This window comes from Macadamia integrifolia, chromosome 5, assembly GCF_013358625.1.
Source record: "Macadamia integrifolia cultivar HAES 741 chromosome 5, SCU_Mint_v3, whole genome shotgun sequence".
Lineage (NCBI taxonomy): Eukaryota > Viridiplantae > Streptophyta > Magnoliopsida > Proteales > Proteaceae > Macadamia > Macadamia integrifolia.
Window position 1 is genome coordinate 10,859,891 of NC_056561.1, and position 17,394 is coordinate 10,877,284.

At 36.1% G+C, this 17,394-nt stretch overlaps 2 protein-coding genes across 2 annotated transcripts; one reads left to right on the forward strand and one right to left on the reverse strand.

The window, feature by feature from the left end:
* The first annotated feature begins 368 nt into the window (after positions 1 to 368).
* LOC122078755 (chalcone synthase 2-like) lies at positions 369 to 1,949 on the forward strand. The gene is made up of 2 exons (XM_042644871.1): positions 369 to 632; positions 728 to 1,949. The coding sequence occupies exons 1-2, from the start codon at positions 455 to 457 to the stop codon at positions 1,732 to 1,734; spliced, it is 1,185 nt and encodes a 394-aa protein (XP_042500805.1). The 5' UTR covers positions 369 to 454; the 3' UTR covers positions 1,735 to 1,949.
* A 4,538-nt stretch (positions 1,950 to 6,487) lies between these two features.
* Positions 6,488 to 17,125, reverse strand: LOC122077870 (beta-glucosidase 18-like). Its single transcript, XM_042643768.1, has 11 exons — positions 17,050 to 17,125; positions 16,883 to 16,957; positions 16,435 to 16,781; positions 16,029 to 16,144; positions 15,443 to 15,692; positions 15,160 to 15,262; positions 14,943 to 15,051; positions 14,621 to 14,855; positions 7,560 to 7,958; positions 6,644 to 7,164; positions 6,488 to 6,548 (listed from the first exon to the last, which is right to left on the reverse strand). Exons 1-11 carry the CDS (start codon positions 17,108 to 17,110, stop codon positions 6,488 to 6,490), a joined length of 2,277 nt encoding a protein of 758 aa, XP_042499702.1. The 5' UTR covers positions 17,111 to 17,125.
* Positions 17,126 to 17,394: the final 269 nt, after the last annotated feature.

A 17,394-nucleotide genomic window follows, 5' to 3' on the forward strand; every position in this document is an offset into this window, starting at 1 on the left:
CGGCTCTTATGTCGGTCCTAGGCCTCATTCTGGAATAGAAAACTCTCAACCTTTATTTATTTATTAGTAAATAAAACCATTGTTTTATGCGACTTCAGCTTCTTATCACTTTTATGTAATCTGAATAGATATGATGAGGCACTCAAAACAACTATTTCGTGAAAAACAAAGCCCACATGGGGTGAAGTAAAATAAAATATAGGTTTTTTTAATAAAAAAAAATATGCATTTCTAGTTTTTAAATTAATTAAATCAGTTGTATTGCTTGGAAGCTCCCTGCTTGAATTACTTAAATTCAACACTTGTTCACATGGTTGCACCTACCGATACATCCATGCTTCCTTCCCTTCAATATAAATAGCCCTGCATCGGCTGTGCTATTACATCATCTCCTTCTAAAGCTTTTTCTTTTCTCTTACCCAGTTGTCAGTGACTCGCCAGAAATCAGCAACCAATGGAATCGGCCGGAGAAATCTACAGACCTCAGCGTGCCGCCGGTCCGGCCACCGTACTGGCCATCGGCACTGCAAATCCATCCCATTTCTTATACCAAACTGATTTCCCAGACTTCATCTTCAAAAACACAAACAAGGACCACCTGACTGAGTTGAAAGAGAAGTTCACGCGAATTTGTAAGTGTTACCACTTAGGGTTCATATGTATATATTTCTATCCAAACTGTTTAGCGATTAAAATGCTTATAAGCTTTTCCATGTTGTTGAAACAGGTGAGAAATCGACTATCATAAAACGCCACATTCACTTGACTGCAGAAATGATAGTGGAAAATCCAAAACTATATGACCCTGAAGCTCCATCACTGGACACACGCCAGGATATTATGATAACTGAGGTACCCAAGTTGGCCATGGAAGCTGCAACCAAAGCAATCAAAGAATGGGGCCAACCCAAATCAAAGATCACCCACATTGTATTCACTACCATTTCTGGTGTTGATGCACCTGGTGTTGATTTTCAGCTTATCAGACTCCTTGGCCTTTCTCCCACCGTCCGGCGTGTGATGATGTATCATCTAGGCTGTTATGGTGGTGGGTCTGTGCTTCGTGTTGCTAAAGACCTTGCTGAGAATAACAAAGGTGCTCGTGTTCTTGTTGTTTGTTCTGAGTTGAACTCGATCAGTGGCTTCAAAGGACCCAACGATGGTGATATGCATAGTCTACTAGGGCAAGCAATCTTCGCTGATGGAGCTGCAGCTGTGATAGTTGGTGCAGACCCAGACACATCAATCGAACGCCCATTCTTCCAACTCATCTCAACGGGTACTCGGATTCTCTCCGATTCACATGAAATGGTTGCAGGCCACTTGCGCCAAGCGGGTCTTACGATCAGCTTATCAAAGGATGTGGCTAAAACTATTGCTGGAAACCTTGGAAAATGCCTGTCCGAAGCATTCGACAAGGTTGGTATTACTGATTGGAACTCCATCTTCTGGGTAAGTCACCCGGGTGGGCCAGCAATTTTGGATCTAATTGAAAAGACACTAGGGTTGAAGGAAGAGAAACTGCAACCTTCAAGAAAAGTGTTGAGCCAGTATGGTAACATGTCAAGCCCCACGGTGTTGTTCATTTTAGATCTGATGCGTAAGAAGTCCATGGAAGAGGGGAAGGCTACAACTGGTGATGGGTTTGATTGGGGTGTACTGTTAGGGTTTGGGCCAGGTCTAACTATAGAGTCGATTGTGTTGCGTAGCGTTCCTACAGTTTCAGCTCCTTGAGTAATATGTGGTGGTTGTTTACCCACAAGAGAGGGAGAAAGTGTGTGTAATTTGTGGTGGCTTAGAATAATGAAGATTATCAAACGAAATCTTCCTTTAGATGGTGAGATGAGACTTGAGAGTAGTGCCACATTTATGTAATGGAGAAGTTCACAATTACGGATTGCCGTAGTTTTTCATTACATATTATATTAGCTTAATATTTATTTTATTATTACTTTTTTTTTTGGGTGGTAAGATATTATTTTAGCTTAATTGTAACTATAATTTTATGTCATTTCAAAGTAATTGGAATCCTCTTTTCATTGCCTCGATAAACAAGTCAATGAAAGGTAGATGAACAAAAAATTAAAGTACAATCGATTTCTGGCACCAAAAAAAAAAAAAATTAATAATAATAATAATAAAATATGCATATATATATTTTTTGAAGCTGAATTTTATGCCTTCAAAGTCTGCAATTTGCAATGGGTTGGGGATTTACAAATTATGAGTGGAATTTCATTAAAGTTGAGTTGTGCAGTGCATCAAAAGTCAAACCATTACAATTTGCACAAGTGGCTTTTTTATAAGCCTTTTTTAAGAGGGGCGGATGTGAAGAATTTCTTATTGTTATTATGAGATGAACTCTATTGTGGATTCGTTAGTAAAGAAGGCCGTTCAATATATCTCGCGTTTTGAATTTTCGGGAGTTTCCATCGTCTCTTATTATGGAAGATTTCAGGTGGGATTTAGAGGAGAAACCTCTGTTCACATTTCATTCTAAAATCTGCTGATTTTTTAATGAAAATAAAAATTGCATTTCAAGTATCTCCTCATCATTGATTAGTATCAACATCTTCATCCACTGCTCTCTTGTAAATTATTTTAGAATTAACTACGACGCAAGCTCCCCCATGAATCGATGGAATGAGGTACAGCGTATATTTGTAGTGACTATCATGGTTATCTACAATTTGCCATATCCGATTTAGCTCATTTTCAAGAGACTATGATCGGTGAACCAATTGCAATCCATTCAGCTCTATTGAAAACTATTTTTGAATATCTCACTCACATTATGATGGAGAATGAAACAAAGTTGTCATCACTGTTTTTTTCCTCACTTGATTGTCGAGCCCATATTGAAGGATATTCTTCATTTGTATTTCCCCTTTGATATATATATATATATACTTTTCCTCTTCTGTTTCTAAGTATAATAGTTTAGCTAGCTCCCTAGCAGTGATCAAGGGCACTGTTTATGATGGGCATGACAGTTTGGCCTAATTAATATTTGGCATCCATGAGTTCTTCCCATTCTTCTGGGAAAAAAAAAAGGCATAGTCAAATCAAATTTGGGTCCTTTAGCACAAGTTGAATTTAATGACTTAATATAGAAAGGAGATATTCTAGTATATACATGGTTGGTTATATGATTGATTTGATTAGGTATGATACAAGGCTTTGTTGGGCCGGATTTCTTAAAACCTTAACCCAACCCTGAGTCTTCTTACCTCAGCCCAAGCCCAAGCCCAAGCCCAACTCAGCTCTGATGTCAGGCTAAGATATCTCAGCCCGGGGCCAAACTAGCTTGGCCTTGATTGATCCTGATAGGCTAGAAGGGTTGGGTTGACCTTGATTGGCCTTGATTGACCCTAACTAATCCTGGTTTTTGTCATTTGTGCCTTTTGATATGGGTTTCACTTTGGATTTAGGGCACATAGCTATGCATGCTCTCTCGAGGGTTCAAGGAAGATGAGATGCAGCTTCAATGGCAACCACAAGTATCATAGAAGCTGAAAAAAGATGACCGAAATCTATTCTCTCTGGTGCTCAATTGCCAGCGAAGACAGCTACAACATGGCAGTCACAATGAATAACCCAGAAAAACTGCTCTTTCTTATGGAAATACCGGACAACCTGACAAGCCATTTGTGACTATAGGGAACATCGCACAGCCTTTGGATCTATGTTGTGCTGCGCTTTCGAACTTCAAATGCCTTTGCTCCTTCAAAAACTCCGAGTGGCTAAGTATTCTTGGAATAGATCTCAACTTTGCAATGCAGCTTCGCTTCTTGCAAAAGTGCAAACTCTTTCAAATTGTTCAATGTTAGAGTAAATAGACCATGTTGTATAGGACAAAAAAAAAAATTTTTTTTAATAGAAAATATATTACAAACAAACGAAAAAAAAATATAATAGACAAAGTCAAAACCTGTTAAACAAGGGCAAAGGGCTTACCCATCAGAAGCTAGTCCGACAGGCAAAGAACAAGACAAACCAGCCCTAGGAAAGGAACAGGACAGGAAACCAAAAGGGTAGGAGGAATTGGCAATGAACAAGGGGAAGGGCATAAAAAAGACAAATTCAAATTGATGATACAATGAAAGAGGGGAGGGGGGGGGGGGAAGGGGGTCAAAAATAAAGAAAAGAGATAATACATCAAAACTAGAGGGGGAGAATAGAGAATTTCTATTTGTATCAGAGCAACTTTTTTTTTTTTCCTAAGAAGATGATTTTATTAACAAAATAGAGCCAAACAAAACAGAAAAATAGTCACAGAACAAACCAAAGAAAACACAGAAAAAGCCTCCACCTTCGGCATGGCCATCAGCGGGGACACCAACTGCATACTAAAGAAACCAATAGCAAGGTCTTGAGTTCTTGTGCTCCATAACTTGGAAAGTATTAAATAACTTCAAGGAGGATAATCCATTGCTGATTACCTTGCTAATTATGCAGCGAAATCAGTCATATCTATAAACAACTCTACTTTATTGTCTCATATTATGGAGCAGCTAACGATGGAAATGAATTAACGCAATTGTGAAGAATTTTATTTTTTCCTCAAAAATGGTAGTGTTTCAAATTTGCTCTAGAGTTTGCGATGTTGATGTTCATCTTCTTTTATTTTTTTCTCCACCAAATATGATATAATGTTGCTCGAAAAGCCAACTTGCCAAGAGAATCACATGAAGTTTTACCATTAAAGACACTTAAAATCCATCTCCATTGTCTTTCAAATGGAAGAATAATTCTAGAAGCCAACTTGAGTTTTCGGACAATACTTCCCCAAATCGATTTTGAGAAAGGACATTCAAAGAATGAATGCTCCAAGCTTTCAAAGGAATTCCAACAGGGGCAAAAATTAGGCATAGGACACTTTTAACTGTTCTTTCATTTTTCTGTTCAAATAGAGCAAATTAATGACTTCCTTTTTTTTTTTTTTTTTTTTTTTAATGGGACACTGACAGGCCAAGATTTTGGTTTGAATGACTATTTGATACATCTCTGATTTGCCATTGAATGTGTTGTTTTGGATTTTTTTCTCTGCTGATGGCAATACTGAAGGTGGAGTACAAAGTTGAGACATCATATTTGTTCTAGTTTTTAGATCCTCTCTCTACTGATGGTAATGCCAAAGGTGGAGATATGGTCTACTTCCGTATGATTGGTTTGTTGTGCCTGTTGGGATTTATTGTTATTCATTCATTCGTTATTAGTAAATTTCTTTATTAAACTTTAAACAAAAAATAATGACTTCCTTTTTTTTTGGGTAAGGAAAGAAGAACTATGAAACTAGTGGATTTGTTAGTTTTAGTGGAAGAATAACAAGACGTGTTAATATTCCTCTTTAATCCGGTTGTTCATTTGAAAAAACATGAATTGATAAAGTGATGCTATAACATTATCTATTGAGGGTCGGGCTGGGCTGTCTCTACCTTATTGGCCTGGTCCGATTCAGACTTAGGGTCAAAATTTTTCAATGCTAACTCATCATTAAAATAAAAAATCTTAGCCCAAGTCATGTTCAGCAAAATCTTAAACTCAGTGTGGTTAGGGGATCCCCTTTGACTTGCCCTTGTGGCATAGTTTTTTTTTTTTCTTTCTTTCTTTTCTTTTCTTTATTTTAATATATTTTTCATTGAAAATAAAAAATAAAAAATGTTATAGCATAAATGATGGCAAGCTTGAAATCTGATCTAATGACTCGGATAACACCCCAGTTGCACAATGATTTAGTCGGTTTTCGATCCATAGATTCAGTAAGTGCATGGGCTATTGTAATAAAAGGGAGGACAGCTGTGATTTTTATTTATTTTAAATACCTTCATAATTGAAAATTTATTAAGATCCAAAGTAGAAAAAGACATTATAATAGTTAAAATTTCGTGGAAGAGGAGAGGTATATCCGGAAGACCCATGAGGGGAGAAGCACAAAGGCCCATTTTACACAGTGGGGTCTGGAAATTCTCATCAAAGCTCTAGATTCCTTTGAACTTGCCTGTGGTCAAAGCCCAATGCAGAGAAAAGAAATCAGATCGTGCAGCTTAGGCGCCAACAAGACTAAACATATATTTATCATAGATGCTATTCTTCTATTGGCAGACCTAATTAACAGCTATTTTTTTAGCTAAAGAGTTAAACCTGAACCTAGAAAAAAAAAAAAAAAAAAGAAAAAAAAAGAAAAAGGGAGTTTTCTATGTCCCATGTTGGCCCTCTAGGATCCATCTAAATTTTAACTTTCCAAACATTTTTTTATTATTACTTTGGTCAGGACAACCATCTAAACATAGCTTATAATTTCTTATAAGTATCACGGAAAAATCAGAAAATAATACATCGAAACCAGGGGGAGGGACGAAACAAACATCAAAGTAAGAGGTATATATATATATATATATATATTTTTTTTTTGTTAAAAGATGATTTTATTAGAAGGAAGAAGCAAAAATACATAAAAAATAGAACACGGACAATGCAGAAACCACTAAAGCAACTGACTATCTCCACCTTCGGCATGGCCATCAACAGAGAAAGCAAGCAGCGCCCTAGTAAATCGAAATATATGGGTATCCATAGCATCATTTTCCAAGTCAATCTAAATATGTCTCGGGAAGACCACCGAGTAATCAGAGAACCCCACTTTAACGCCTTCTTCACAAGATAATTGGCTATGGGATTCGCCTTGCGGAAGTAGTGAGAGATTTTCCAAGGAATAGACTCTAAAAATGGAAGGGCGAAAACCCATTTTTGGAGAATAAACCAAGGAATCTGATTATTGTGGATCACCGACACCACTGTAGCCGAATCCGATTCAATCCATAGACCCCAAGCCTCCATGGATTTCGCCAACAGAATTCCTTCCATCACAGCATCAAACTCAGCCTCATTTATCTTCTTTATGCCCAAGAATATACTAAAAGCATTGCAGACTTTACCATCACTATCACGAATAACATCACCAGCCCCTGCCCTGCCAGGATTGCCCAAAGAACTTCCATCAACATTGGCTTTCACCCAGTTTAATGGGGGTTTACACCAATGAACTTCTAGAGGCGGAGGAACCCTAGGGTTCTCAATGGTCAGCCCCAAGTTCCTACAACAAAGAATATCAGAGACAGATCTCACCTCACCCTTGTAGCTTCCTGCACAGAGACTAATTTCCTTACAAATATATTCAAAAGAATAATTGCAGGTCTTGCTTTTCCTTCATACCGTCTGCTCTTTCTCTCCCACCAAAAATGGCCTATAGCAATCTGATGGGATTTTCAAGTTAGTGCATCTCGCCTTCCTTTTCCACCATTTTATCAAGTCTTCCACCGACTGCTGCGCAGACCAGCCAAACCCAAAGTAGTGAGTCAATCTTTCCCAAATCACCACCGAGTAGGGACAATTAAAAAAAATATGGTCGATGCTTTCCTCCACACAGTCACAGAGAGAGCATTTAGATGTCATCTGAACCCCCTTTTTCCTAACAACATCATCAATAGGGAGCCACCCATAAACTAGGCGCCAGCCCAGGGTGGAGTACTTAGGGGGAGACTTTTACACCAAATCACCGAGCACCAATGCATAGATGGAGCTTTCCTCCTAAGGTCCTCCCAAGCAGAAGCAATTGAGAATGAGTCCGACGGAGTCGGATGCCAGGCACAAACATCATCAAGAGGCCTGATGGGGAGCCTGATCTCCTTAATAATATTGAAAATATTACTAAGAATGTCAAATCTAACAGCCAGGAGGTCCCACTCACCATTCCTGACAAAGTCGCTCACCTTAGCCAAGATTGAGATCTGGGGAAGGTTATCAGAGCTAAATTCTTCTATCACCGATTTTGGACCCCACCACTTGTCGCTCCAAAAAAAAGCGAGGCTACCATTACCGATAATCCATCTATCGTTCTTTGCCATAAAATCCCATAGCTTACTCATGCCCAAAGCAATAGATGAAGGCCGGCAGCCCTTATTAAAAGACCCAAAGAAAGAAACAATATAGAAAGATGATACACGAAAACTAGGAGATACATGTACATATTTTCTTAAGACATTAGGAGGAGGATTTCAATACTTTGAAATGACATAAAAATATAATCACAATTAAGCCAATGTAGCAAGTAATGAAAAACTACAGAAAGCCATAATCGTGGCCTTCCCCATTACATAATCATATCACCATCTAAAATAGTATTTTGTTGCATAATATTCTAATATTCTTAACTGTAGACACCACTTATTACTCAATGAGCTTAAATTGTAGGGACGCTACGAAACACAATTATCTCCACATTTAGACCTGGTCCCAACCCTAATAGTACATCCCAATCAAGCCTCTCTCACCCTACTTAAGTACATTCTTTTTATTATTTTTTCTTCTAATAAAAATGAATTTTTAGCCAAAAAAAAAATCCCATCACCAGCGGTAGCTTTCCCTGGTGTGGGTGTGAAAAAATCATGTAGCCCCTCCTCTGTGTGCATTCTGGCGCTCTTCCATTGTCTTGTGCATCTGGTATATCATGCGTAGACTCACAGGATTTTATTTCCCATAAACAAATTAAAAAATATTTTTTTTAGGGAGTTTGAACACACTGCCAATATACTAGAAACCATCATTAACTGTATTTATCTCTTTCTTCCCGCTTTGAAATGACTCCCTTGCCATTCTTGTATGATATCTTATCCCACACCCCCATTGGTGTCTCCCACTAACTTATCACACACGAGCAGTATACCTATCCTAGCCTTTCCTTTTTCTAATAAAAAATTTAGATCGCTTTTTCATATATATATATACACACGTGCAAATGAACATGTGTAGCGGAATATTTCACTTGAGTGTGCTTATGTGGGTAAGCTTTTACTCATAAATCTTTTAAACAATTTCCATTGGAATGTAGTTTTTTCCCCTAGAAAATATTTATGACCACCTCTTCCAAAAGTTGAGTAGATCTTACTTTGCAATGTTTCATCAATAGTTTCTTCCATAGGTACTACCTAATCTAGGGAAAAACTTTAATAGTAATGTCTAGTTATAACGCACATGCAAATTCATGTGCGGCATAACATTGGTAATTTTTTTTTTTTTTTGGTAAAGACATAATATTGGTAATTAGTGTGTGTTTATGAGGATCAAAGAAATTATGGAATTAAATTGAAATTCAATATCTAGTTAAGTATTTAAGCCGTTTTAATTTGTAGCATAACTTCAAGTTTTCAAAACATCTTAAATTAAGGATCCAAATATGAATAAAAGATAATGGTTGTTTAAGGATAGTGAGTAAACAATATTGCTTAACCTTTCTCTATTTTAGTTTTTTCTTATATTTTTTGTCTTCATATTCTTCGACATCTATGATCCTTTTTGTCTCAGCACTTCCTGCTTTAATGGTATCAGCAAAAATTTGTCTTGATATTCGACTTGAATCATTCCTTCCATCCATTTGAAGTAGAAATAATATTGTTTGGATAAACATGAATGTATAATCTGTGAGTACTGCAACACAAAGAAAAAGAAGGGTTATAGAATTTAATATATTTTTGCATTTAATATATTTTGCATATATATTTTTTACCTTTTATGGTGATCTTGCATATTCACTTGCTGAACATCTTGTCGGTTCATGCTTTGGATTTACTCATTGTCACACCAAAATCAAACCAAATTGATCAAAACCGATGACTGACACCCCAATCAAATCTTTGAAATGAGATCCTCTCCAGCGTGCCACCTACTCCAATGTACATTGCAAAAAAAAACAAAAATATAAAAAATATAAAAAATAAAATAAAAAAATACTCCAATATACATCGGATGCCTGGGAGGCACTTGGGATGGGTGCTCATGCTACCTGGTTGTAGACGGCTGGCATGCACTTGGAAGAGCTGGCATAGACCCAAATATAGGTCTTCAACTGCCCCCCTATATTTTACCATCTTATACCACCCTATATTTTACCTTCTTAGTAAGCAAATCATCTCCGGAGCTAGGATTAGAAAATGTTTGTTTTCCTGATATTGATATATCATGGGGATTGTTTGCAGTTGCATTGTCAATGGTGATGAAAACAGATGCGCAGAAAGGGCAGTGCCAGGTAATATTGGGTCCTAGCTGCGACCAAAGCCACCAAGCTAACCAAGCTTGTGATGATGAGTGCTCTAAAAAATATCAAGGACATGGACATTGTGTAGGTTAGAAAAAAGATCTCAAGTCCTATATGCATGTCATTGTTACTACCCTGGCTAGAATCCTACCAAGTCTTTACCCACTTGTATGATGCTAGAAGGTGACGAAGTGACATGGCGTCCTTTATATTTTTTGGAGCACTCATCAACACAAGCTTGGTTAACTTGGTGCCTTTGGTCACAGCTAGGACCCAATATTACCTGGCACTGCCCCTTCTACACATTTGCTTTCATCACCATTGACAATGCAACTACAAACAACCCCCATGATACATCAATATCAGGAAAACAAACATTTTCCAATGCTAGCTCCTGAGATGATTTGCTTACTAAGAAGGTAAAGTATAGGGTGGCTCAAGTCCTATATGCATGTCATTATACTACCCTGACTAGAATCCTACCAAGTCTTTACCTACCTGTATGATGTTAGAAGGTGACGAAGTGACATGGTAGAGTTTTGTAATGGTGTATATGCCAAGTTTGGTCTACATCGATTTTTCTTCATCTTGAAGATTCCTTCCCTTTTTGTAAGAGATGGAGCATTGCCAGTCACATTATTAAAGTATGTTGTCTCTCATATCTATGGGGAGGAATTGTCTTAGAAAATTAGTTAATAAGTTTAGTGCATAGGTCTATCAGACTATGTGAATATGTCATTGAGATTGTAAGTTCCCTTGTGTATTCCTCTTTGTATAGCGTTTTGGTTCTAATAAATATAAAGAACTTTGAGAAGTAAGCATAAAATATGCATAAACTTATGGAAACAAGATCATTCTTCAACCAAAAAAACAAGGACAAATTATAGTTTTCTTTGGCCACCAGTGGTAAATCTCACTTCTATTTCAATTTCCAAGCTTCCAAAGAATTTCCATAGAGATTTTGGTTCAAGGTTTATTTAGAAGTCACTACTTGTATAACATGATACACTGTAACTTACGTAGTGAAACACAAACAGGTTTCCATTCATGGAACTTTAATGCATTGTTGCTTCTGTTATCATCATTGACACAACAATATGGTTGAACCTCTTTGTTTTTTATTCATATTATGGTGACTCTAACTGATAGACATTGGACAAAAACTAATTAGTCTTTAACGGACAAATGGGATTCATTAGCTTCATCCACAATGCCCCGTACCAAATACTTGTTCGTCCCATGCCATAATAGATTGGGAAATAGAGTTGGTATTTTATCTGAAATGCCACCATATTGATCTTTCCGTTGATATACAGCTATAGTACCATTATAAACTTAATTTTATCTCACAACAACCAATGAAAGGAATTGATATGCAGAGTCCGGTGAATCTTCACCTATGTGAATGTACGTGAACGTCCCTGGTCCGTGGATATAGCATTTATTTTTTCTCTTCTCATTTAATAGATGTCATATCTACGTACTTCCTTTGAGAGCTTTTTAATAGAGGAGCAACCCTTTTAACTTGATGATCTCCTTAATGAGCCAGAGACACCTATGCGAAGAGGTCATCGGCGGTCTTCAAGTGACTCGTTTGCATATTTGGATGTGGGTAATGCTTCTAACATGGAATATGCAGCTCGAGGGGACAAGTTTAAAAATGCATCTGTTCCTACTTGGGGATCATTAAAATTTGATCCTTATCAAGATGCATGGCATGCTTCATTCTGTACGGAGCCAAATTCTTTTGGGAGGCAGCAGAATAGGTCATGGGATTCTTCATGTAACCAAATTGAAATATAAATGACTATTCGAGTGTCCAAGCAACTTTAATCACCAGATGTGTATTAGGATTAAGCTAATTAAGCATTCTTTTAGTGGAGAGACAGAGAGGAGAAGCAACCACGATTCACCATTCACCATTCACCATTATCAATACAAAGCATGAAGTGGCAAATCTACAAAACCACCCCTCGATAAGATCACAGATGATCACAAAACCAGATTATAGGGAAGTTTCTAGAAGGCAAACTTTTAGATTAGAGTCCAAGTCTAGTCGAGTGTAGTATCCAAGCTATAGATCAAATACCCAAAGTTAAATGATAACCCATGAAACTTCAGAATTAAACAATAAGATTTCCATATTTGAGAGATTTTCTATATCACCAGATCCATTTGTCTGATCTGTCCAAAAACAGATCATAGATAAATCCAAAGGTTATATAAAAGAACAGCAATTCCATGATATAGCATGGCAAAAAAAAAAAAAATTGTTTGAACCAGAGCATGGATAAATCCAAAGTTTATATAAAGGAACAGAAAATGAACTGGAGATATAAAAATCAGAAGTAGGTTCTGAGAGAGAGAGAATAACTGTAATACCGTCTAACCTTACGCTGCCTCAATCTTCTTACTGACCTTTGAGCTTCTTCGGAGCTTTGAGAGAGAGAGAGAGAGGAAAGTAAAAAAGAAAGGGGTAAAAAAAGAAAGTGTTTTAGAGAATAAAAATAAAAAGGAAAAAGAGAAAGAGCTTTAGCAAGGAAAGGAAAGAAAGAGTTTTAATTAAAAAGGGAAAGTGGATAAAATCTTGTGAGAGTGCAGGGATAAAAAGAATTTTAGTAAAAATAAGAAAGTGCATAATGGGAAAAATCGTGTAAAAATAAGAAAGAGAAAGAGAGAGAGAGAGAGAGAGATAAATGGTATTCAAGTATTACAAAAATATAATAATATAAAGGGTACCAGTAATTTAAGAAAAAAAAATTGAAAAAAAAGAAATAATGAAGAAGAAAGGATAAATTTGTGAAAATAAGAGAGAGAGAGAGAGAGAGAAATAGTATTTAAGTATTATAAAATATAATAATATCAAAGATATTAGTAATTTAAGAAGAAAAAATAATGAAGAAGAAAAGACAAAATTGTCAAGTGAAAGATTTGTCGCTTGGTACTTTTATATAATAATATGATATATACCCAAATGTGAATTGACCTATACAACCAAGGCTTGGTTTGCCAAAAAAAAGGGAGACCCAAATTTGAATTAGTTGACCCAAATATGAGTTGACCTATACAGCCAAGGCTTTGTTTGCCAGAAAAAAACGAAGACCCAAATTTGAATTGGTTGACTTCACCCATCTTACCTTTGTTTCTAACAAAATCCAAGGGAGTGACATTTATTTTGTTTTCATAAAGTGGCTCTATCTCATTGACTAGAATAATTATCAGTCAAATCAAATTTATGTCCACAGGTTGAATTTAATTGAATTCAAAAAAACAAAAGAGCAATTCCAGTATAGACATGGTAGGTTCTCTGATTGTCTGATTGATCAAGTCAATACATGGATCCCCAGGGTGAGTTACTTCAAAGCATAGTTTTTATGGCCTTGTGAAGACCACAAGGAAGTCCTCACTACTCATTCGTTTGCCCCTGGGAAACACATCACAGGATCATGGTCATAGGGAATGAATTTACCCTTGATCACAACAGATCAAAATTTTTATCTTTCATCAAATTCCTCAGTCATGGAAGGTGTTTGGACAAAAAATCAACCATGGAACAACGGTTACCTTGAGAACACAAATATAGTTCCTCCTAGGAAACTTAACTCTTTTACGATTAAACACCATGGATCAAAAAAATCAGTTTAATTTTTTTTTTCTTTTTTTTTTTTGATACCCATGGTGTCCGGATCTTTGATCCGATTAGTCCCTGGGTCACTGTGATACCATTTACATAGGATCGGGTCAGTTTGACATGGAAACTCTTGTGTGATTGCCCCAAGAAGTTAGGTGCAACGACGAAGGTTTGATCACGAGACCTCGTTTCCTAAGACGGAATTAATGTGATGAGAAATATCTGTTCGAGATCTCTTTTATCAAATGGATTAGAAAGATGATTTTTTTATGCTCATTACAGTTAACAAAATTAAGTAGCTCTACAACTATTCAATAAGATGCAATTAGAATCCAGTCTTTTAATTACAGCCTTATTGACCTGTATTTCACATTGTGGTAGCATAAACAAGGCTCATGAGATCTCTTGTGGCCTTTAAAATAGGGATTTGGTTGCATTGGTTTTTGGGCATAGGCAACAATGGAAAAACTTTGGATGCAACCCTTTTCTTCTCTTTTCACTCTACTTTAAATATATGATTACTATGCATTTGCACGTGCAAATTTATTAATTTATTTATAATATGATTTAGATTTTAACTTCGAAAAAGGAGAGAAAAAGATAAAGAGAATAAGAGACAATGTTGAAGAGATTTCAAATCTATTGGATTGTTTAATCTAAAATAATATAATTGCATCTTTGTATGCATGCTTCAAAACAAAAGGAAATTCTATCACTTCCAGTGGCCTCTAAAGGCATCCAAAACATTTATGCTCCTACATCTATAATCTAACTAGAAATTAGAAGGATTGGGTACATGATAGACATTGTTAGGTCCATCCAGGAAAGTTTAAATCACCACAAATCCAGTAAACCACATCATATTTTACATAATAAACAACACATTATGTAGATACATGTAGCATTTTTCTGGAAAGACTTTGTATTTGAACCCTCTCATTGTCTTCTTTAGGTTTCTCCATCTTCAATCCACCAAGAAATTGCTCATACCACATTGCTGATAGTTTTGGTGTTCTCTCAAGTGTGTTGTTGTCTACATAATGAAGCCCAAATCGCAAAGTAAAGCCAAATGTCCACTCAAAGTTATCAAGAAGAGACCATATGAAATAACCCCTTACATCTGCTCCTTTCCTGTGATTTGTCCAATAAAATTTAATCTAAGTATGCATTTGGAAACTAATAAAATTAAATTAATTCTTATTGACACTAATAAAATACCTCAAGGCCATGGCAAGGGATGATATGTGACCATGAAGGTACTCCACCCTCTTAGTGTCAATTATAAAATCGTCAACCGAATCGTTGGGACTATTCCCATCCGGATACCCTGAAAAAAATTACATTTTTTTTCATTGATTAATGATTTTATTGAAGATGATCTATTGAAAAATGAAGTTAATTACATAATATTATGATGAATTTACTATATATATACCATTTTCTGTGATAAACATTGGAATGTTATTGTATCTCTCCTTGTAGTACATAATCATTTTCTCCATACCAGAAGGAACCACATATATATCTTGCATTGCCGTCTGAAAAAGAAAGGAAGAAAAGGAATTTTTAGTAGAGACAAGTTATTTATTTCAGAAAAATCACGTGACGGTGGGAGGATGGAATTTTTTTGTGCTTCGTTGGATATATTAATTATTCACCAAATATATATATATATATATATATATATCTTGTGCGAATTGATTGAACTATTTTCTTACCCGTGGTCCTATAGGGATACCATCTCTTTCTCCTGTGATAAGAACGAATCCATTCATCTGTGAAGTAACAGCGTTGCATTGAGAGAACAAGCAATCTTGTGCATACAAACTTGTATAATGATTAATTCCAATAAAATCCAGCGTGTTCTTCAACATCTGTTTCTCTTTAGGTGAGAATTTTGGTAATCTTGGACCCAAAATTTGGCGCATTTCTAGAGGATATTCACCAAATACGATGGGATCCAATATCCTGCACACACATAAACACAAAAGGGTTTATTAAGAAAAAGAGAGAATAGTAAAATAAATGACATAGTTGACTAAGGAGAGTGTCTAAATTGACACCTTTATAAGTGTAATTTAGAACTTGACACCTTTTAATTGGCCTTTATCTTCTTTTAATTTTTATGCATATTTTTCAAGTAAACATATGAAATAACACTATTATCCTTATTAGAGAAAAAAAAAATTGCATTATACTAAAATGGCGAAAAAGTAAAATTACAAATTATTTGACACCTTAAGGAGTGCCAATAAGAACTATATATGCATGTCTTGCTTCAACATAAGGGAATAAAGTAAATACCATGCATTATAAAAAGCGAGTGCTCGTTGTGCTGCTGAATGATCTGGTGTGGTATTCCGTAGTGGTTCATAGTAAATCGAGTTCAGCACAATCCCAATCATGCCCCCTTGCTTAACCTAATACAAAATTGCCAAAATATCACACTTGATGTAAGATTCAATGCAAAGAAACATTTTTTTTTTTAAGTTTATAAGATGTTCAGAAATTTATGAGGGTGGATTTCAGTGCAACAATAAGATTGTTCCATTGCAACTTAATGGTCATGGGTTTAAGTCGAGAAACAGCCTGTGCAAAGTGGGGATAAGACTGCCTTCGATACACCATTGTTAGGATGTTTCAAATTTTAAAGAAGATATTTCTATCTAACAACTAAAGAAGTTGAATCTGAGACAAGATGAAATAGTACCTGATATTTTTTCCTGTAGATGTTAACTGCAGTGGCATGGGATAATATAATATTATGGGAAGCAATGTAGGGTTCTGTAGCTGGATTCCCAAATTGGCAATTACCATTACCAGATGGAATGGAGCAATGGGCTGGCGGGAGTACTCCAGTTATATAACCATATATCAGCATCAGATTTGGCTCATTGAAAGTGACCCAATACTTCACTCTATCACCAAAAGCTTTGAAACACACATCTGCAAAGTATCCAAAATCTTTCTGTAGTTGTGAATTCAACCATGACCCATATCGTTCTTCAAGTTCTTGAGGAATATCAAAATGGCTTAGTGTAACAAATGGCTGAATCCCTGGTTCAATAACAATTTAAAATTTTATTTCCATTAGATAACAGTACAGTGCATGAATGGTTGGCCACAAATGAATTTTTAAATGAGAAAAAGAAGGTTACCTCTAACTAAGAGGGAATTTATTAGGTTGTTATAGAATTCAATTCCCTCATGATTAACTTCACCAAATCTTCCTCCTGATGTTAAGATGCATATATGTCAATTCCTTGTAAAGTCCTTAATTTAAAGAAGAAGAAGAAGAAGAAGAAGATATATGGTAATGACTTACTTGGGAGGACTCTGGACCATGAAATGGAGAATCTATAGGAATTTACTCCAAGGGATTGCATCAAATTTACATCTTCCTGTTTGACAATTCACATTCAGATTCAATAAGAAGTTCATAAATGTTCAAAACAGTGGGGAACTGGCACTTGCAATAAGCTTGAGGAACTGACAAACCAGCTGTTATGGGCTCAAATATGGGTTTCACATTGAGCTCCAAACAAAGCTCAACTTTGCCCTCTGGGCCTGTCAAGCCCTTTTGTCCCACATCTTCCTGTTTGACAATTCACATTGAGACTCAATAAGAAGTTCAAAAATGTTTCCAAACAGGGGTTGGCACTTGCAATAA